The sequence below is a fragment of the Hyaena hyaena genome, unplaced genomic scaffold, assembly GCF_003009895.1.
Source record: "Hyaena hyaena isolate Hyena2069 unplaced genomic scaffold, ASM300989v1 scaffold_479, whole genome shotgun sequence".
NCBI lineage: Eukaryota > Metazoa > Chordata > Mammalia > Carnivora > Hyaenidae > Hyaena > Hyaena hyaena.
The window spans coordinates 338,830-362,287 of NW_024081107.1; the positions used below are offsets into that span (position 1 = coordinate 338,830).

Sequence of the window (23,458 nt, forward strand, 5' to 3'; positions counted from 1 at the left end):
CAAATTACAGAAAGAGCCCTTAAGTCCATTGGCTGATAAATAGTTATATGTGTGTATACACACACATACATATACCACACCTTCTTTATATATAAACACACACACACACACACATTGACGATGAAAAAGAATGAAATCTTGCAATTTGCAATGATGTGGATGGAGCTAGGATGTATTATGCTAAGCAAAATAAGTCAGGTAGAGAAAGACAAATATCATATGATTTCACTCATATGTGGAATTTAAGAAACACAACAGATAAACATAGGGAAAGAGAAGGAAAAAAACAGAGACAGAAGCAAGCCCTAAGAGACTCAAATACAGAGAACAGACTGAGTATTGCTAGAGAGAATGTGGGGGTGTGTACTAAATGGGTGATGAGCATTAAGAAGGGCACTTGTTGAGATGAGCACTGGTATAATATGTAAGTGATGAATCACTTGGTTCTACTCCTGAAACAAATACTATATTGTATGTTAACTAACTTGAATTAAACAAAAAATAAATCTTAAAAAAATAGAATACACATTGTTTTCAAGTGTACATGGAACATTCTCCACTACAGATCACCTAAAGCTACAAAAAAATTCTCAATAAATTTAGTAAGATTGACATCATATCAAAAATTTTACACCTACAGTAGTATGAAACTAGTCATCAATTATAAGAAAAAGCTGGGAAAAACAACAACACATGGAGGCTACACAACATACTATGAAACAGCCAGTGGGCAAAACAAGAAATCGAAGAGCAAATAAAACAATACATGGAGGAAAAATTCTGGAAATAACAACACACTGGTCCAAAATCTTTGGGATGAAATTAAAATGCCTGTATTTATTTCATATTTTTAATTTAGTTTTTATAGAACTATTGTCAAGTTAGCTAACATACAGTGTATACAGTGTAGTCTTGGCTTCAGGAGTAGATTTCCATGAATCATTACTTACATACAACACCCAGTGCTCATCCCAAAAACTGCCCTCCTCAATGCCTATCACCCGTTTTCCCAACCCCCCTACCTCCCCCATCTCCATTAACTCCCAATTTGTTCTCTGTATTTAACAGTCTCTTATGGTTTCCTCCCTCTCTGTTTCTATTTTTTCCCTTCCCTTCCCCCATGGTCTTTTGTTAAGTTTCTCATATACTCAGCAATGAAAAAGAATGAAATCTTAACATTTGCAACTATGTGCATGAACTGTAGGGTATTATGCTAAACGTAAGTCAATTCAGAAAAAGACAGATGTCATATATTCTCACTCATATGTGGAATTTGAGAAACAGCTAAAGTGCTTCTAAGAGGTCAGTTCATAGCAATACAGACCAGCCTCAAGAAATAAAAATCTCAAACAACCTAACCATATACATAAAGAGGCTAAGAAAAGGAGACAGAAAACCCAAACCAGTAGAGGAATGAAAATAGTAAAGATTAGAGCAGAAGTAAATGGCACAGACACTATAAAACAATAGACCAGATCATGAAGCCAGGAGCATGTTCTTAGAAAAGAACAAAATTGGCATGGCTTTAGCAGGACTTAAAAAAAAGACTCAAAAAATAATATTCGAAATGAAATGGAAGAAATAAAAACTGACAACACAGAGGTACAAAGGATTATAAAAGAATATTATGAAAAAATATATACTGACAAATTGAACAACCTAGAATAAATAGCATAAATTCCTAGAAACATATAAATTACCAAAACTGAATAAGGAAGACTTAGAAAACTTGAACAGATCAGTTACCCCAATGCAATTGAATCAATCATCAAAGAACTCCCAACAAACAAAAGTCTAGGATCAGATAGCTTCATAGGAGAATTCTGCCAAAAATTTAAAGAAGAGTTAATAACAATTCTTTTCAAATTATTTCAAAAACAGAAGAGGAGGGAAAGTTTCCAAGTTCATTCTAAGAGGTCTACATTACCCTGATACCAAAACTAGATAACCACACTACAAAAAAAGAGAGAGAGAGAATTATAGGTCATCTCTGAAGAACATGAATGCAAAAATCATCAACAAAATATTAGCAAACCATATCAAACAATATTTTTAAAATTTCATTCACCACTATCAAGAGGGATTTGTTCCTGGGATACAAGAGTGATTCACTATTTACAAATCAATCAATATGATACATCACATTAACAAGAGAAAGGATAAAAACCATATTACCACCTCAACTGGTAACAGAAAAAACTTTTGACACAGTATGACATCCATTCATGATAAAAACCCTCAACAAAGTAGGTTTAGAGGAAACATACCTCAACATAATAAAGGTCATATATGAAAAACCCACAGCTGGCATCATACTCAATAGTGAAAAGTGAAAGCTTTTCTTCTAAAATCAGGAACAAGACAAGGATGTCCACTCTCACCACTTTTATTCAACACAGTACTGGAAGTCCTAGCTGCAGCAATCATACAAGAGAAAGGAATAGAAGGCATCTAAATTGGTAAGGAAGAAGTGAAACTTACACTATTCAAATGACATGATAGTATATATAGAAGACTGTAAAGATTCCATCAAAAATACCATTAGAAATTGTAAATGAATTCAGTAGAGGTTTAGGATATAAAATTAACATACAAAAATCTGCAGCATGTCTATACCCTAATAATAAATAGCAGAAATAGAAATTAAGTAAGAAATCTCAATTTATAGTTACACCAAAAATAATAAAATACCTAGGAATAGACTTAACCAAAGAGGCGAAAGGCCCGTATTCTGAAAACTATAAAATATTTATGAAAGAAATCAAAGACAGCACAAATAAATGGAGAGATATTCTATGCTCATATATTGGAAGAACAAATAGTGTTAAAATGCCTAAAGTACCTAGAGCTAATTACATATTTAATGCAGTCCCTATCAAAACACCAATAGCATTTTTTCACAGAACTAGCATAAATAATCCTAAAATTTGTATGAAATCACAAAAGACCTTGAATAGCCAAAACAATCGTGAAAAAGAAAAACAAAGCTAGAGGTATCAGAATCCCAGAGTTCATAACATACTAAAAGCTGTAGTAAATAAAACAGAACAATACTGTCATAGACACATACATCAATACAACAGGATAGAAAGCCCAAAGAGAAAACTATGATTAGATGGCCAATTAACTTATGAAAAGGAGGCAAGAATACACAATGGGGAAAAGAAATTCTCTTTAACAAATGGTGCTGGGAATAGTGGACAGCTACATGCAAAAGGATGAAATGTCTGAACCACTTTTTAAAAATTTTTTAAATGTTTTTTATTTTATTTCTAGGAGAGAGAGAGAGACAGCATGAGCAGGGGAGAGTCACAGAGAGAGGGAGTCACAGACTGAAACAGGCTCCAGGCTCTGAGCTGGCAGTCAGCACAGAGCCCGACGCGGGGCTCGAACCCACGAACCGCGAGATCATGACCTAAGCGAAAGTCGGACGCTTAACCGACTAAGCCACCCAGGCGCCCCTGAACCACTTTTTTATAACATACCAAAAAAAAGCTAATCCAAATAGATTAAAGCCTTAAATGTGACACTTGAAGCCATGAAATTCTTAGAAGAGTACACAAACAGTTATGTCTCTGATAAGCTTTAGCAACATTTTCTAGATATGTCTCCAGAGGTAAAGGAAACAAATGCAAAAAAACCTACTGGAACTACACCAAAATAAAAATGTTCTACTTAGAAAACCATCAACAAAACAAACACAACCTATTAAATGGGAGAAGATATTTTCAAATGACATATCTGATAAAGGGTTAGTATCTAAAATATATAAAGAATTTATCAACTTAACACCAGGAACAGACACTTCTTGAGGAAAGACAGATGGCTAACAGACACATGAAAAGATGCTTAAAATCAGTGATCATCAGGGAAATGCAAATCAAGAGCACAGTGAGGTGTCACCTCATACCTCACACCAGTGACAATGGCTAGAATCTAAAAGAGAAGACAGAACAAGTGTTGGTGAGGATGTGGAGAAAAGGGAACACTTGTGCATTTGTAGGAGTGTAAGTTGGTATAACTGCTTTGGAAAACAATATGGAGATTACTCCAAAAATTTAAAATAGATGTATTATATGATCAGTAATTCCACTACTACATATTTACCTCCCCAATAAATAATAACACTACTTTGAAAATATATATGTACCCTTATGGTGATTGCTGCATTATTTTCAACAGAAAAGACATGAAAGCAACCCAAGTGGCCACTGATAAATGAATGGATAGAGAGGATATGGTACATATATTCAGGGGAATATTTTTTAAAAGCCATAAAAAAATAATGAGATCTTGCGATTTTTGAGAATGTGGACGCTCCCAGAGGGCTTTATGCTAAGAACTATAAGTCAGAGAAAGACAAATAGCATATATTCTTATTTATATGTCAAATCTCAACATATCAAAACAGAAAGATTCAAATACAGAGAACAGGCGGTTGCGAGAGAGCATGTGGGTGGGAGGAATGCACAAAATAAAGAGTATTAAGAAGTACAGACCTCCGGTTATAAAATAGGTCATGGAAATAAAAAGTGTAGCTTGGGGAATATAGTCTACAACATTTTAATAACATTTTATGGTGGCAGACGGTGACTACACTTATTGAACCCTGAATAATGCACAGAATTGTTGAATTATGATGTATACCTGAAACTAATATATCATTGTATGTTAATTATACATGGATGAATGAATGAATGAATGAATGAATTGAAATTTGTGCTTTGGAGTTTTAAGAAGTCTTTCTTATAGTGCACTAGAAAGGTATTCTCCTATACTACTATAATATTTTACCATTTACACTGATCTTTTTCATCCTTTTGAGTTCATTTTGCATATGGTGTTAGGCAAGAATCCACTCCTTTTTCCCCATCTTCATATGATGAGACTCCATATGATTTTCTTAACACTCCACACTAAACTATTGCTACTTTCCCTAGTAAAGTGTGCACAATTTCTGGTGTAAAAAATTCTATATTTATTTGTTTGAGATTCATTTTTATGTGAACCAGTATCTCTGGTAGATTATTAGTTTTAGTTGGTATAGATTATAAATTTTTTACTTTTCCAACAATTATATTTTACTTTATTTTCTATTATTTATTCTTTTATTTCTTCAAATATTATGTTATAGAGCAGTGTTAATACGGCAATCATGTATATTTTTTAAATAAATCCACCCAGACTTCATCTGCTAAGTTTAATGTTAGGTATAGGTTTTTTTTTTTTAATGTAGCTTTAACCAAATTAAAACAAGAATGTTCCATCCTAGTTTTCTGAGTTTCTTTTTTAATCTTAAAGAGTCATCAAATTTATCACATGCTTTTTCTACTTATATTAAATAAGTGTATGATATTTTTTCTTTTAGTTAAGTATTACAATGAATTACCTTCATAGATTTTTCTAATGCTGAACCATCCTTGTATTCCTGGGACCAAATTTATTTATCTGGATGTATTTTAAATACGCCATTTGATTTTTTTTTTGAAATTTTTCATCAGTGTTTATTAAACATAATGAATTCATCAATTTCTTTGCATGCTGCCATTTGATTTTTAAAAAATTTTTCATCAGTGTTCATTAAACATAATGAATTTATCAATTTCTTTTCATGCACTGTCATAACCCATTTTTATTTTTATTTTTATTTTTTTATTTTTATTTTATGTTTTATTTATTTCTAGGAGAGAGAGAGACAGCGTGAGCAGGGGAGGGTCAGAGAGAGAGGGAGTCACAGACTGAAACAGGCTCCAGGCTCCGAGCTGGCAGTCAACACAGAGCCCGATGCGGGGCTCGAACCCACGAACCGCGAGATCATGACCTAAGCGAAAGTCGGACGCTTAACCGACTAAGCCACCCAGGCGCCCCATAACCATTTTTAGAACCAAGATTATAGTAGCTTCATTAACATCATACTCTTGTGATTTTAGAATTCATTCCAGCTTATTTTACTTTGTTAGAAACACTGAAATACACATTGATGAAAACAATGATCTCATAATGTTTTAGGCTTTGGATTTTCATGTTTCTCATCAATACAGAAAATATGTCAATATACCACTTACATTGAGCAATTCCTTTTTATAAGAATCTACATATATTGCTTATGAAACTAGTATTTAAGAAGAAATTTCATATTTATCACTTTCTTCTACAGATTTTGCAACCAATTTTAAAAGAAAATTAATTCTAAAGTATGTATTTACTCAGATCTAGTGCTAGGACAATAATTATATGAGGTAGTGAAAAGGTACTATAAGTGCACAATGGATATCATTCTCTAAACTAATGCTACTAGTTGTATAAGAAAGTCCATTGTTTAAAAAAACAAAACAAAAAACCTTATAAATCAGAGATGCTTTCAAGGCAGTTCCTTAATGATTACTATTTAAATAATATTTCAAATAAAAAGAATTAGAATTTTTCTATTTGTAAATTTCAAAGTCATATTTTATTTTTAATGTCCTTTTATTACTGATTTAGAAATTGCTAGGGCAAAAACAAGAGCAAAAGAACAAAAGTAAAGAAAAATAAAGGGGCGCCTAAGTGGTTTAGTTGGTTAAGCCTTCAACTTCAGCTCAGGTCATAATCTCATGGTTTGTGGGTTTGAGCCCTACCTTGGGCTCTGTGCTGACAGCTCAGAGCCTGGAGCCTGCTTTGGATTCTGTGTCTCCCTCTCTCTCTGCCCCTCCCCAAATTGTTCTCTGTCTCTGTCTCTCAAAAAAGTGAATAAACATTAAAAAAAAAAAAAAAACTGAAGCAATTTATTTGGCTAAAATAACGTACCTACAGCTCGAGGGTAGACTTTTTCTTTTCTTTTCTTTTTTTTTTTTAAATGTTTTATTTATTTCTAGGAGAGAGAGAGAGACAGCGTGAGCAGGGCAGGGTCAGAGAGAGAGGGATTCACAGACTGAAACAGGCTCCAGGCTCTGAGGGGGCTGTCAGCACAGAGCCCGACGCGGGGCTCGAACCCACGAACCGCGAGATCATGACCTAAGCGAAAGTCGAACGCTTAACCGACTAAGCCACCCAGGCGCCCTGAGGGTAGACTTTTTCAAATTTGAGAGCTTTAAATTCATTTAAGTTGCCAATTTAAAGTATTCTTGGAGGGTATTTTCTTTCCAAAGAAGTTTTCAGAAGGTATCTTGGCCAACACTTTTAAATAAACAGCAGGATACTTATCACATGTTGTGTACATACAAACAGATGTTTCTGTATATAACTTCCATTAGGTAAGCAAGTATTTGTTGATTTTTGTTACTCTATGTGATGCATGGTGTTATGTGCTGTAAATTCATTAATAAATAAAACAGATGTTTTGTTCTCATTAAACTCAGTGTGTACTATGGGAATCAGACAAGCAAAAGGACATTTTAACATGTGAAAAGAGAGTACTTTTGATCACATTGTGCAAGTTTATATTTTTTCTAGTAGAATTGGAAAAGTAGAGGAAAAGAGGGCATGCTCTTGTTCTTTAAGACCACAGACTGGATGGGGCATCTGAGTGTCTCATTCGGTTAAGCGTTCAACTTCTGATTACATCTTCTGTCATGATCTCATGTTTCACGAGTTTGAGCCCCACATGGGGCTCTGCACTGTCAACATAAAGATTCTCATTCTCTCTGTCCCTCCCCACCCTTTCAAAAAACATAAATAAACACTCAAAAAAAAAAAAAAAACACAAAAAGACCACAGACTGGAAGTTGCAAATATAATTTTCACCACAAAACCATTCATTACACTATTATTTGTAAAAGTGAAACATTAAAATTGATGTGTACATTGTGGTACATTTATGTGTAGGTAGCTATTAAACAAATTAATAAACTACTCCTAAATGTATCAGTATAGATAGTTTTCAAAAAGTAATGAGCTTTAAAAATTGCAGAATCCCAACATTTAGGATGTGTGGTTCTGGAGTTAACACATGTAACCATACCTGTGTTAACAACCATAACTGTACGGCGTATTTATACAAGGTAGTATATAAGATATTGATGGAGATACAGGTGGTACTGCAAATGGATAATAGGCATGTATAATGAATATACACAAAGATGAGAGCTAATGCAAAATTCATAATAGAAATTGCCTCAGAAGCAAGAGGAGAATAACTGGATTTGAGAGGGAAACAAAGAAGCTCTAAGCATATATATATTTTTTCTTCAATGTATGATGGGGTTATGTCCCAATGAACCTCTAATAATTTTAAAATATTTTAAATAAAAAATGTGTTTAATACACTTAACCAATCATACATTTCAGCTTAGCCTAGCCTACCTTAAATATGCTCAGACCACTTACATTAGCCTACAGTTAGGCAAAATCACCTAACACAAAACCTGTTTTACTCTAAAGCATTTTACGTCTCATGAAATTTGTTCAGTAGTGTACTGAAAGTGAAAAACAGAATGGTTGTAGGGGTACAGAATGGTTGAATCAATTGTTTACCCTTGTGGTTGTGTGGGTGAAGGAGCTGTGGCTCACTGCCACTGCCTGGCATCGTGATAGAGAATCATAGTATCTATTGTTAGTTCAAGAAAAGATTCAAAATTTGAAAACATTCAAAATTTCAAGTATGGTTTCTACTGAATGTCTATCACTTTCACATCACCACAAAGTGAAGAAATTGTACACCAAACCACTGTAAGAGACCATCTGCATGTGATTTTCCATATATAGGTAGGTAGGTGGTTGCGTGGGTACATGGTTGGGTAGGGAGATATTCATTTATAGATATATTAGGCACAAGTGTAAATTTAAGCTCACTTCATGGAACAAATTATAGTTTTTTAAAAAATAAAATACAAACATTTCAAACAGACTTGACAATTTTTGGCCTATCCTTTCCTAGAAAAGCATCCATATAAAAGGCCAATTTGTAATCTGAAGACAGCCTTAGGAGCAGACAACAACAGCAAGTGGAATTGGATGATCTTAATTAACAATGATATTACCAAGCTAGGAAATATCTATTTCATTAAAGTTGACATAAGGAGGCCTTCTATTTGTGGGATGGATAGATAAGACTCTTTAAAACTCCAAAGCTCAAATTTAAATAGAAAAAAATCAATTTGATATTAAAGCTGAGAAATTATTAGTGTACACTGTGACAAAGATAAACAAAGATCACAGATTGTGAAAAATCTTTGTAGTGTCAAAAGGACTAAGAAACTCAGAATATAGACCAGAAAAAGACAAAAACCCTGTTTTTAAAATAGGCACAAGATATAAACAGGTCATTTATAAAAATGGTTACTCAAAAAGCTAAAAAACTTGTGCGATTTCTTAAACTCATTACTAATTATTAAGGAAATATAATTAGAACTCTTGGCCTAGTTTATAGATTATCTCGTGGCTTTATGCAAGAGATTACTCACCTATATCCACATTGCAATATTTTAGTTCTTAGTTATGCTAAATTGAAGGACAGGCACAGAACTTGGTGATTTAGCCAAGGTGAATGCTGTTCCTTGAGTGTGCAGCCAGCCTCTAGAGAACATACTCTATTTTGTTCTAACTACAACTACTTTGATTTTTCTCTTAAATTTATTTTCCATTTTTATTCCAAACACTATTTTTATAGGATTCTTTAAAACCCCTTTGGAGAGAGAAAGTATACCTCCACATTTAAATAATCAGAATTATACTGTGTCTAACAACCCTGAAATTCTTGGTTTTTTGGTTTCAGACATTACTTCATCTAAGGAGAACTCAGATAAAAAAGAAGTAGCATGAATATTAAAAACATAGGTCTTGATGAAGAAACTGAGACATGAAGAGGCTCAGTAGTGCATCCAAGATTACAAAAATGATAAGCAGGAAAACCAGGATTTGAATTTGAGGGTTCTGACATCAGTGATCATGTTCTTGACCACAGAATTTGAAGTGGAGTCATTGAAAGAGACTATAAATAGCTAAGTATCATAGTGCTGTTTTTATAAAATTTGTTTTTATTAATTAATTACTTAATCAACCCTACTCTTTTTCAGACACAGCATCGAACACCGGGACCCCAGCCTAATGGGAAAGACAGACCAAACAGCATGATAAGTGCAGTGGTGATAACATGTCATGGTATTAAAAGAGCAGAGAGTGGGAAGACCTAATATAGCTAGGAGAGATCCTAAAAGCTTTCTGAAGAAATGACCAGATGAGCTAGAGTTAGCCATGAAGTGGGTTTGGGGAGGTAAAACAACTTCAGATAGTTAAAGGCAATGCAGACAAAAGCATCATGGAGTTTAGTGTGTTGAATTACAGAATACAAAGTAGAAATGAGGTTAAAATAAGGAAAGATAGAGCTCAGATCTTGGAGGGCCTTTACATAATGGCAGTGTTTGGACTTCATCCCACAAGTTAATGCGGATTATAGAGTTATAGATAGGAGTCACATAAACATGGATACATCTTAAATAGTTTGAGTGGCAGGCTGGAAACTGATCTAAAGGTGTGTTAGTCAAAATAAGCCAAGTTGTGTTGTGGTAACAAATAAGTCTCTAAATCTCAATGAGTTAATGTAATAATGGATTATTTCTTAAATATCCAAACTTTGAAGCTGGCTGGATAGCCCTCCTCCACCTGGTAGCTATACTATTTAGAATGTGTATATATCCAAGTTACTGTAGTATAGAAGAGAAGGCTGGAGAATACTGTAGGGTATTTTTTAAGCATTAGGACTGGATGTTGTGTTCATCAATTTCTCCCATATCTCATCATTCAGGACCCTGTGACATGACCCAGTACAATTCCAAGAGGCGTTAGGAAAGCACGTGAGTGTCCACTACAGAATAGAGCACTTCTTTCACTCCTGTTTATAATAGGCCAAATATACCTATAAATTATTATCATGTGGTTTGAGAAAAAATGTTTATTCATTTATTCAATTCACTTAACATAGTGCTTTTTGGAGCACCTACTATGATCCAGGCACTGACATAAGTATTGAGGGGCCCAGCATTGTTCTTCTGGATAATCTCTTATTTGACTCTCCATTTACACAATGATATGTGCAAAGGACAGAGTAAGTAGGGTGGAAGGTGTAATATGGGCCAGATCCTATGACTTACAGGAAATTTTAAGGACTTCAAATTATACTGAAATGAAGGAACTTTACAACATTCTGTGCAACAGAGGGACATGATCTGACTTTTTAAAATGATAATTCTTGCTATTCTATAGAGCACAGAGGATGGTAGGATGCAAGCATTGTTCTCTATTAGTAAGTTATACAGTAATGCAAATGAGCAATGATGGTGGCTCAGATCAGGACAGAAGCATGGAGCTGGTAAAAAGTGGTCAGATTCTGTACTGTGAAGATAAGGTATTTAGTTTTGAAGATAAGATCATCAGAATTTTAGGACAGTTTAGATGTGTGGTATGAGGAAAAAGGTCTTGAGCTCCTGAGAAAAGACCACTGCAGTCAACTGAGGGGAAAGAAACCCTAATCATTAAAACTTTTCCAAGATGGTTTCAGAAGGGCTCTAGGGAATATTCATTTCCTAAATTACTCAGATCAAATAGGTGCATCCTTTAGAATTTCAAATGATAACAATGTTTATGGAAAAGTCTTTTTCTTTGATAGAAAATAGCTCCAAATTTTTTATTTCTCTATATTGATAAGATTTCTTATAAATTATATCTATATAGATCTCTCCACCTAAAAAGAATAAGTAGACAGTTGGCAAACTATATAAATGTCTTTATTTTTAAAGGCAAGTTAGCAAATATTAAGCCATGTTAGATTCATTTTGAGGTGACACTTCATGTACTTTTTGTTAGGAGCATGTTTACTTTATGGAAACTGCCCATATCTCTATATCTCTTATGAAAATAAAACTGTTTATGCTATTTGTGAATTATTATTAGTAGTAATATAGGAGAAGGATACTAAATAAGACACTTTGGTGATGTGGTTTATCCACTGGGTGTAATTAGTAGAACAACATGTCATATTTAAGTTCAATTTTCATGAAGACAGGGAAGGGGGGAAACATTCTAGGCAAATAGAACAGGATACATAAATGCATGGAAGTTAAAGAGGACAGACAATTCACGAAAAATAATAGAATTTAGGGGTCATGAGAGGGGACAGTGCATGGAATTGCAAGGAACAAGAAATTGAAGCTGCGGAGGTTTGTTAAGATTGATAATAAAGTTATGGATGGATAACATACCTGGTATAACACAAAGTTTCAATTTTACCTTTTAGTTAAAATAAATACAATGAAGGTGAAAATATAAAAGTATTGAAGGGCCTTACAGGAGGAAGACAGTAGAGAACAAAGAGAAGCTATTAGAAAGCCACCCAATGGAAGAACACAGTGACAATTTAATCTTCAGAAATCTCAGAGATCTAAGTTTTTAAACTAGAACATATCTAGCAGGAATAATAAAGTTATGAACAAGTATGTGGTTATACATTATTTTCTTATACAATGACAAATTCCAGCTTAAATTTTTTCTCTTACCAGGCTAAGGACACCAGAAAGTTTTAATATTATAAGAAGCTCAGCCTGAAACCTAACATCAGAGTTCCACTTGCCTCATTCAATATATACTATCTAGAATCTGCCCCACTCAAGTAACCAAGAAGATCCAGAGTGATTGTACAGTTTCCAGTATGTAGTGGAGTGACTGCTTTCTTCAGAAAAGTGGATATGCAATAGATACGTATTAAAAAGCCATCCCAACACCAGTTTTATAAAAGTAATAGCAATGTATAAATCATAGTATGCAGGAGAAAACTTCAATGCAACAAAAAGATACATCAAATATAAAGAGGGAAGTAATATATGTTAAACCATATAACAAAGGATTCATGTCCAGGATATATTTTAGATTTTTTTTTTTTTTTTTTTTTTTTTACAAATTAGTAAGTAAAAGACAAGCTCACAGAGGATTAGTAGCTAATTCACAGAAAACAAAACTGAAGTGTTCTTTGAGCATATGTGAAAATATGCTCAAACTGTCCACTATTATTAGTGTTTTTCCCTGAAGGAAGAGAAAGGGAGGAGAATTCACTTCAGAAAAAGCACAAAGGGAAATGCTGCTTTCTGCTGGTTTAACATTCATTTAATGTCTTTAGACAATAAAGAACAGAACAAATAATACTAAACGTTAACATTTGGTCATCTAGGTGGTAAATGTATATACATTTGGTTTGCTTTCTGTATTTTCTTTTGTATTTTTGAAATACTCCTTAATTGTAAATTTACATATATGATGATTTTACCATCCTGTTATATAAATTTCCCCATCTATCACTTGTGTTAGGTAAAATGGTAAGGCAGGAAGTTATGAGTTAGAGGAAGAACATTAAGAGTTGATGGAATCCTAAATTCTAGCCCCAAATCTGCCACTTGACCACTGTGTCACTTTGCGCAAATCACTTAATTGTTCTGAAACTGACTCCTCATCTGTAAAGCTTAAAACATAGTATCTACCTTTATTACATAAAGTTATTTTAAGGAGTAAATTATTTAATGTAAATTAAAGTGATGTTCATATGTGAAGAAAGATATTGGGAATTCTGAAAATCCACAGTTAATATGAAATTATTTGAACATATTTTCTCACTTAGTGTCATTCTAAACATATAGAAACAGATATCTAAGAAACAGAAAGGAGACATATATCTTTTCTTACCGGATCTATTAGCTGGGAATAGAGTTCATGGCAATTGTCAAAAATATACTTGTATGTAGAATCCAGGCACGCCCTAACACAGTCCTTCACCACCATGCTGGCCTTTGGGGGGCTTTGCAGCTCCAGAACCTGACAGACAAATTATTTTATTAAATTCAAAAAATACAACATTGTAATCCAGTATAAACAACTCAAATAACCTTCAATCAATGTTTTTAGTTGATTTTTTATGCTCAGGAAAAAAGGATTTTAAATGTATAAATGTATACTTTAATTTTCTGATATGACAACTCAGTGAAAATGATCATAGCTGTAAATACTCAAATAGAAACACTTAAATGACCAATCACAACCTTATCCATCCATTCATTCTTTTCCATCATGCAACATTTATTAACTACTGTATGCAGGACAATGGGATACCGCAACGAATAAAAGATGCAAAAATCCCTTTCCTCATGGAGCTAAATTCTAGAAGACAATAAAAGAAACCCATAAAATATATTCTATAATGATGCACATTGAAAAGTAAAATAAAGGAGAGGAGGTAGAAAATGTTTCAGTAGAACAGAATGAACACAGAGGATAAAATAGTAAGTGAATTCAGAGAAGTAAAAGAATGGAACCAGGGGGAAAGTCTATACATAGACTATTTTAAGAACCTCACCTTTGAGTAAGGTGGGAAGGAATCAGACAGTTTCAGCAGAAGAGCAAAGAGACCTAACTCAACTGTCATTTAAAAGGCTCCCTTAGGATGAATGAATGAATGAATGAATGAACACACAAACAAATAAATGGTTCCCTTAGGCTGCCTTAAGGCAGGCTATGGAAAAAGTAGGAAGACCAGGGATGAGAACACTGTAGTAATTTAGTCAATATAGTGCTTAGACTATGGTGTTAAGCAAGGAGCTGTTTAATTTGGGAAGGAAGATCTAATAGGATCTGCTCAATGATTGCATGACTGGTTTGAGAGAAAGAAAGGAGTTAGGACCCCATGGTTTTAGCATGGATAACGGATACAATGAAGGTAGCTCAACTAGATAAGTAAAGCTGTACACAGGTGATCAGGAGCTCAGTTTCAGGCAGGTTAAGATTGAGAAAGTTGTTATGCATGGAAGTAGACATTTGAGTACATGAGTCTGGACTCATGGAGACGCCTGGGGCTAGAGATACAAATTTAGAAATTATTCACTTAAAGAAGAATTTAATGGAATAGGACTAGATGAATATGGATACAAAAGGGGAGAGGTCCAAGAAAGAAACTGGGATGCAAAACAAAAGTTATATCTGACCCATACCACATACTGCATTAAAAAAAAAAAAAAAAACCTCTCAAAATAAAACACAGGACTAAACATATAATGTAAAATAAAACTTTTAGAAGAAACAGGAAAATCTCTTTGTAACCTTGGTTTAGCCCAGAGCACTATCTACAAATCAAAAAAATTGATAAAGTAGACTTCATCAAAATTAAACACTTTTGTTATACAAAGGTACTGTTAGAGAATGAAAAGAAAAAGTACAGAGAGAAAATACTAGCAAATAAAGCACCTGACAAAAGACTTGTATCCAGACTATATAAAGAACTCTTTTTTTTTAAAGGTTTTAAAATTGTTTTTAATAATCTCTTCACCAAACGTGGGGCTGGAGCTCATGACCCCAAGATCAAGAGTCATGTGCTCTTCCACCTGAGCCAGTCCAGCATCCCAAAGAACTCTTGACACTAAAAACAAAAGAAACAACAACAACAAAAAAAAACCTAATGGAAAATGGGCAAATATTTCCACAGACTGTTCATAAAAGAAAAATTCAAATAGCAAATCAGCCCAAGAAAGGATGATCAACATTATTAATTAATAATAAATTAAGACTGTAATAGGATACAGTTTCACTCCTATTAGAACAGCTTAAAAAAAGTAGTATTTAAAGCCAGGTAAAATACCAAGAGGTTCACCACAAGGTGTAGTGCAATTAGAATTTTCAAACATTGCTGCTAGGAATGCAAAACTGGACAACTGCTTTGAAAAAACAACTTGTCATTTCTTGTAAAGTTAATCATATACTAATCAAATGACCCAGGAATCTCCCTCTAAGGGAAGTGAAAGCTTATGTTTATGCTAATAATATCAACATAAATATTTTTAACAGTTATATTAATAACCCCAAACTGGAAACCCAAATGCCTGTAGTACATGCATAACCAAGAATGACTACCAAACAATAAAAAGGAATGAACTGTTGATAACACTCAACAAGATGGATGAACAGCCAATGTGTCATACTGTACAGCATATTATTTCATTCACAGGATGTTCTGGAAAAGGTAAAACTATAGGAAAACAGCAGTGGATTGTTAGTTGCCAACGGGCGGGAGAGGAGTTCAGTATAAAAGAGCAGCCTGGGGGAAATCTGGAGGATCATGGGACTGTTTCATAGGTTGATGGCAGTGGTGGTGATACAACTGCACATCTGTCAAAACGAATAGATCTGTACAACACAGGGATGAATTCTACACCATGTAATAAGAAAAAAAGAAAACAGGAGGAGGAAATTTGTTCAAAAGATACTGAAAGAACAGAAATGGGCAAGAAAACATTAAGAGGATGATTCTTAGGTGTTCTGGTATTAAAGGAAAGGAGGAATTCGGGGGTTGTAGCTGGAGAAGGAAGTGGAGGTGATCACTGAGGAGAGCAGGAGGCACTGCTGAGCCAAGGCTTTAGCATTCAGAAGGGCATGGGATCAATTGCACGGCTGGAAGAGATGGCCTTTTCTAGGAGAACAGACAGCTAATCAATAGTAATACAAGAAGGAAGAGTATATGGACACAGACACAGGTAAAGAGATGGATGGGGTTGGGTGGTAGGAGCATGTGGTCTGCGCTGGAGGAAGCTCTCCAGCCTTTGCACCCGTTGTTTTCACTGCAGTGAGAAGCAAGTTTATCAGCTGCTGGTAAGGATGGAGGAGGAGGTGATGGAAGTTTGAAATTTTGTCTCTAAACACTACAAGGCTGGTGACTCAGGAATGGCAGATACGCAGCACTTGTGCAGGCACCCCCTACCAGTGTCAATGGCAGGCGCTGCCTGTCAATAAAGCAACTTTTCCTCATGAGCCTAGTTGGAAGTTTACTAGCCTTCTCTGCACTCTGTTCCAGCAGCTGCTGCCAGGGCATCAGAATGGATATAAATTCTATTTATCCCAGTCACCCAATTTCACTATAATTTGAAGCCAAATGATTTTTTTCTTGGACTTGGAAAACTGTAGATGATTGCTAATATAGGATGGTTTTGTTTTCTGTGTCTCACATAGTACCATTTTTAGTGTTTCTAGTGAAAACAATCATGAGCGACTTAAAATTATATTTTTTTTGTATAGGAATTTTCTGAATAAACATCCTAAAACTCTCTTTCAAAGAGGAAAAATTTTTGAGCCTGACAAATAGTTTTACGAAACACTTGACATGAATAGTCTTGATAGCCAAATTACGAGGGCAGAGAACTTGCTGTTAAAGCAGGGATCTATCTAAAAAGAAATGCCTTCAAAGTTTGGTAGATAATAGTTAATTATACAAAAGGATTCAACAATCAAATATATCCCTATGTAGACATTTCCAGGGTTGAAAACGAAAGTTGTCACAATTGGGGCAAACTTAAAAGAATCAGTTACTCTCTTGGGATGAAAAGGTTAGCAAGAGATGGGAGTTAAAACCAAAATGAGAAGTAACTCATTTCCATTTAGCATTCTTAGGGATTTCTTTTTAGTAAGCGCCGTATTTGTTTAAGATGGATTTAAGACAGGTTTAATTTAAAACTAAATTTAAGCCAAGTGTATCAGAACATTTTAGGTGTCTGGGATAATCCCTTTTCAACATACCTCATACTGGAGGATTCACTTTCAAAGGAAAAGACATCATGGCATAACTGCCAGGCTTGGACAGCACTGATCAAGAGATGAGTAAAAGCCAGACTTTAACCAGTGTTATGTCACATCAAGATGGTGACAAGTAAGATGAGGTACCTTCATCCTGAAGAAGGTGATACTTGTTAGCAGGTCAACAGTTGATTTCAGATCTTGCAGTCGTTCAGCATTGCTGGCTGGGAAGTTTTCCTGGTTAATTAAGAAACAGAAAATGAGTAAATTATCAGGGTGGGAAAATAAACTAAAACTAGCTTTCTGGGAAAGGGAATGGGAAATGAACTGTGCAAAATTATAAAAATACCCCTAGAGTATTCCCAAAATATTTTATCATAAAACATTACAGAAAGTAAACAATTTGGAAATATTCCTAGTTTTACAAAGCCATATCCTCTATTTCCACAGTGCAATAAAAATATAATTTTTATTATAGATTATGCATGCATAATTATATAATATATGCAGTGTTATTATTTGTCTTTGTTTATATAATAGTTTTGCTACTAAAAGTGGAGTGGAGCATGTATTTGGAAATATTTTAAATAATTTTCTCAAGATGAGTAATTTTTTCCAAAAATACCTCGGGAAATTTTACTTATGCTACATTTACTTTTAGTCATAAAGAAACTTCTAAAAGTTAAAAGATTAAGACTGCACTGCAGTCTCTCCCTCAAGTACTGTGGATTTCAACAAGAAGTTTGTTAGTGATGTTGGGTGAAGATGTCAGATGAAAATAAAGAAGTTCAAAACTTTAAAGTAAAAGAAAGATGTGGTTATGAAATGTTTGATCTGAGATTTTAAGATTGTAACACTGAAAAATATCTCATGTTACCATGCTTTCAGATTGGTTTTTTAGAGAGTGATCAGAAAAACCACAGGTAACCTTTAGATATTCATGAACCTGAGCAGAGTTAGGTTGTCAAAATGATGACAAATAAAGGTAGCCCCAAGGCCCTTTTTACCCCCAGTAATCTTTTTTATTGCCTAGTTAATAGCAGTTATCTTTTAACAGTGTTGGGCCCAGTTTCAACAGGAAGGTTGAATTTGACAAAATCTGGTACTATAATTTCCAGAAATATTCAATTAAGAGATCAATAATGAACAAAGACATAAATGAAGATGCTACACATATATGAAGGTATGATGTTTAGAATAAATTATTAAAGAAATAATGATTGCTACTTATTTTTTGTAAATAAAATTTATAACTGAATGTTTTATAAGATCTTTAAAATTAAAATAATATGTATATTTACACTCAAAAGCATATGAATACATTTGTATGTATGTATCTGTGTGTTTCACCTGGAGGTGAAGTGTAGAATAGTTGACAAGAACTTTGGACAGCTTCAAAAAAGCACATTTTTCTGATGTAGAAAGCAGTGAGTCCAAATAAGAATCTTAAAAGCTGAGGAACGATCAGCAGGCTATCTGAGCAACAAGGGGTGAGCTTTCAAGATGAGGTCTATGCCACATGTGTACTTCAAGAATTAGCTGAGTGTCTCTCAATCTGATAGTTATTAAAATGATTGTAAAATCAAAGCTACACACACACACACACTTATTAGTATAGAGTTGTGTGGGATAAGGTCTCTTGATGAGGGATATCAGCTTGCTTACTAATGGGACTTTTCCAGTTTGACAGAACCTGAGATCCCAAGATCAGTATTTTTACTTTTCCATTACACAGTGGATGATTTTCTGTAATATGACAAGAAAGCATCTCAGCCAAACATGATATCTTACTTCAGGCAAATAATTTTTTGTACATACCCTATACTTTGACAAGTCAATCCTTAAAGAGTTATGCAATTGGTCCAGTAGTTTTATGAATTTTTCCCTCTGTACAGAGAAAACACAAAATAGGAGAATGGAAATAAATGGCCATTCTAAATGTAACCCTCAAAACAACTCTGAGTTATTTTCCTGATTTTACAGAAAGGAAAGTTCAAAGATGTCAATGATTTATCCAAGATGATAGAAATGGTATGTGACACAACAGTGACTCAAATGCAGATCTCTTTGACACCAAATCCAAGCTCTTGCCAAAAGGCCACACAGCCTCTCTGTGATGAACAGGTAAGTATCCAGAAAGCTATGTTCTGGGTAAAGAGTCCAGACAACTGAATTGTCACTGTATTAATTCACAACAATGAGTCAGCAAGATACAACATGACCCACTCCACACATCAATGTATCTTCCCAGAAATAAATTATTATTATTTTGAAACTTCTCCTACTTATGGAAGTAGGAATAGCTATTGTTCTCATTAAGAACAATTTCAAAAAGCATTTTCCTTTTGGTAACAAGTAAAGAATTCATAATCTGAAAGTATCGATTACCTTTCCAGTATGTTTATGATTTAGTGTTTAAAGAAAGTATAAAACATTAAGCAAAAAAAACCAATTACTGATGTTTCCCTCTGAGGCTTTCTCAGTGTTGGACTGACCTCTTCATAGGATCTGAAAATAAGGAGTTTGCTTACAAGTCTAAGGGTGAAGTTGTGTTGATTAAATAAAGTTAATAAATTAGAAAAGATAAAAACATCAAAGTGACACAAACTTTACAGGTAGACAATCCCCATTCTGAGTCTCAGATTTTAATCAAAAATAAAAAGAAATAAGAGAGTGCAAGTAAGTAAGAGCAAAGGTCTCTGCCTACATGAATATTCTGTAAATAACAAATTATACTTTGGAAGATATTATTCAAAGTGTGAAACTTTACTTTCATATAAAAGGTAGATTTATGGGGTTTTAACTTATCCCTGGAAGTCACCTATTTTGATGAAGTGAGCTGAATATTAACAGGAGTTGATGAATTGTTCCTACGTTGAAACTCCAATTTTCTGAATAAACTGCCTTTTTCAGGTTTCTATGTCAGACAATCAAACTTGATATTACTTTCTGTATTAACCCCTTTCAGAGGCAATGAAGGAGCCTACGAAATGAACCTTGCCTTCAAGATGCTTGCCATCTTGTTAGGCCGAGAAGCCTCTTCAGTAAAGCTACGTAAAACTGCAGATGAGTTGAATGTCTTAGGTTTTCCTTTCCCACTCTCCATCAGACCTTCCCAGGGGAAGAGGTGAACTATACTGTCCTGTTATTAATCCTCATCCCCTCAACCATGTGGTTCAGTAGCTCTCAATCAAAAGAGAAAACCATAAGAGCCACTACCGTCATCAGTTTAGGCCACAGTAAAGTTAATCAATCAATAACTGTAAAAGTTAATGTGTTCATGTCATGTCTTAAAGATGGTTTATCTGACCTCTGAGATTCGTATGTATCATCAAGACAACTGACATGACGCTAGTCAGTTACATTACTGCCCAAGCTAATCGCCCTGTTATATATACTGGGACTGACTATTCTGGTTGTGGGCTTGATACCCATTTTTTCCATTCTTCCTTACAGTAAAACCTAAAAATTTAAATGTGTCCATTATGAAATACCTAACTTCACAGACCTCAATTTCCTGTTGGAATGGCCATGCAACATGATTTTGGCTAATGAGCTACATATAGTTTATTAAAGGGGACGAACCCAGCTAGCACATTATCAATGAATTATTATTTGGAAAGATTCTAAAGGAATGGTGAGCAGGCACTGTTGCATTAATGTTTGCTATGTAGTTCTTTCTCAGGCTTTTTCTCCATCTGCCCTGTTTTTCTCTCCTTTTCCCTACCTCAAATTCAGACAAAACACATGAAGGTAAAACAGTCATGTTACCATCAGATGAAAAGCTAAACAAGCAACTACATGAGGTGGAGCAGGAAGCTGGGAGCCCCCACACCTCACCTTAGCCCTGTCTCCCCACCCTTTCAAAAAATTACAATCCTAAGCAGCTACACTCATCCTGAATTCCTTACTACTTTTGGACTTGGGTTACATGCGGGAAAAATCTTATTTACTTCAGTTTCTTTCATGCAGCCAAACAGAATTCTGACAACCACAGATCACATGTGTGGTCTTCCTACCTCAGTCTTCAGTGCCCAGCTGGGAAATTTACATTCAAGGAACACAGAAAACTGTGGAGAAAACTGTCACAAAATCCCAGACAATGTGAGATGATATGAAATTAAAAGTGTGCTATTGATTGAATTTTCATAGAGATTCTTTAAACAGCAGGACAGCTTGAAATTTAATTTTATTTATCATAATTCTATTTAACTACAGTGAGATTGCCTTTGCAAGAACTGAGAGGCCTATTTCCTGCATGGGGTGATTTGAGGAGTAACAAAAGACTGAGTGATTAAAAAATGATTCTCCTGAGGGGCATGCCACAACATCTGAATCCTCCATGCTACTCCATTCTTTGCATTAGGTAATGTCTACAGATGCCTGGTATTTGATAGAGGGCCAAATCAATCATAATACTGTTATCAGTTATCAAAAACTTAGGTTTAATTAGTTGATAAGAATAATTCTAGGGGTGCCTGCGCAGCTCAGCTGGTTAAGCCTCTGACTCTGGATTTCGGCTCAAGTCATGATCTCACAGTCATCAGATGGAGCCCCACTTGGGGCTCACGGAGGCTGCTTGAGATTCTCTCCCCCCTCTTTCTGTGCCCCTTCCCTGATCACACATGCTTTCTCTTGTGTGCTCTCTCTCTCGAAATAAATTTATTAAAAAAAATATTAGTCTCCTACTAATTAGACCAGGGGTCAGATCATTGCCTATAAAGAACCAGGTAACAACTGTTTTCAGCTTTCTTTTAAACTCCACCACTGAAGCACAGTGCTCCCAGAAACAATATATAAACAAATGGACATGGCTATTCTCCAATACAATTTTGATTTTTGGACAGTGAAATTTGAATTTCATATAATTTGCATGTGTTGGAAAATAATGGTCTTCTTTTGATATTTAAAAACCATTTAAAACATGGAAACCATTCTCACCTCATGGGCCATACCAAACTTCCAGCTGGTGGGCTGGTTTTGGCCCATGGGCACAGGGGAGATTTTGAGGAGGGGATGCCAGTTGCTACCCCACAAGTGCATTCAAATCAACAAGAAATGTAAACATACTGCCCTGGAGTCCTGGGAACTGTAGAAGGAAATGCTCTTTAGGAAGAGGTGTAAAAGCCTGTGCATCATTCTCAGCTGTGTTCTTCCCTTTCTTTGTTTCTTAGCATCTCACTCCCAAGGCAGGGGTTGGTTTAACTTGAATCTAATGATGCTTCAGTGCTAGGGGCCCTCTCTTGCTTCGGCTTGCATGGGAGGAGCCCTAGCTATAGGTTCACATGATCTCAGGTTTTCATAAACTTTGTAAAAATAGGATAAACGTTATTCTGGCTTGGACCAGCAAATTGTAAATACTTTTTTTTCCAGATCACACCAAAAGCAGTAATTCATTAAGAAGAACATTTCAAACAGAAGTAATGCACAGGCTCTTTTGACTTTTTTTGATAATTCAGTTAATCTTGAGAATATATTGGAAGTGTATTCACGTTTCTTGATTTGAGATCAATAGTGATAGTAACAGGTATCACAGAATCATAAAATATCACTACAGTGATGGTGTCAGTGACTACCAAATATCATCAACTCAAAAGTGTTTAAGGAGTCCCTTCACAGGCAAGTTTTAAAAGCCCTGAGATGTTATCCTTACTGCCCTAGAACCTCAATGTTTCCCTCACTTTGACTGAACTTTAGATAGGTTGCTTCTTGACTCTACGCCCTGACTTCTTTATTTTTTGAGCATTCTCTTTAAAAAAAACATAATTATAATTCTTCCTTTGTCCCTTTTAAATGTCAGCCTGTTTAAAATTTTTAACATTTATTCATTTTAGAGAGAGAGAGAGAGAGAGAGAGGAACTGCAAGTGGGGGAGGGGCAGAGAGAGAGGGAGACACAGAATCCGAAGCAGGCTCCAAGCTCTGAGCTAGCTGTTAGCACAGAGCCCA

General features: G+C 34.8%; 1 protein-coding gene across 2 annotated transcripts in view; it reads right to left on the minus strand.

Annotated features, from left to right (window-relative positions):
- Positions 1 to 23,458, minus strand: part of UNC13C (unc-13 homolog C) — a 564,606-nt gene that overhangs the window by 235,274 nt on the left and 305,874 nt on the right. For both annotated transcript variants that reach the window (XM_039254229.1, XM_039254228.1), the window contains 3 exons: positions 19,330 to 19,398; positions 17,659 to 17,748; positions 13,645 to 13,773 (listed from right to left, as the gene is read on the minus strand). In XM_039254229.1, the coding sequence (XP_039110160.1) occupies positions 13,645 to 13,773; positions 17,659 to 17,748; positions 19,330 to 19,398 (288 nt within the window). The remainder of the gene's footprint in view (positions 1 to 13,644; positions 13,774 to 17,658; positions 17,749 to 19,329; positions 19,399 to 23,458) is intronic.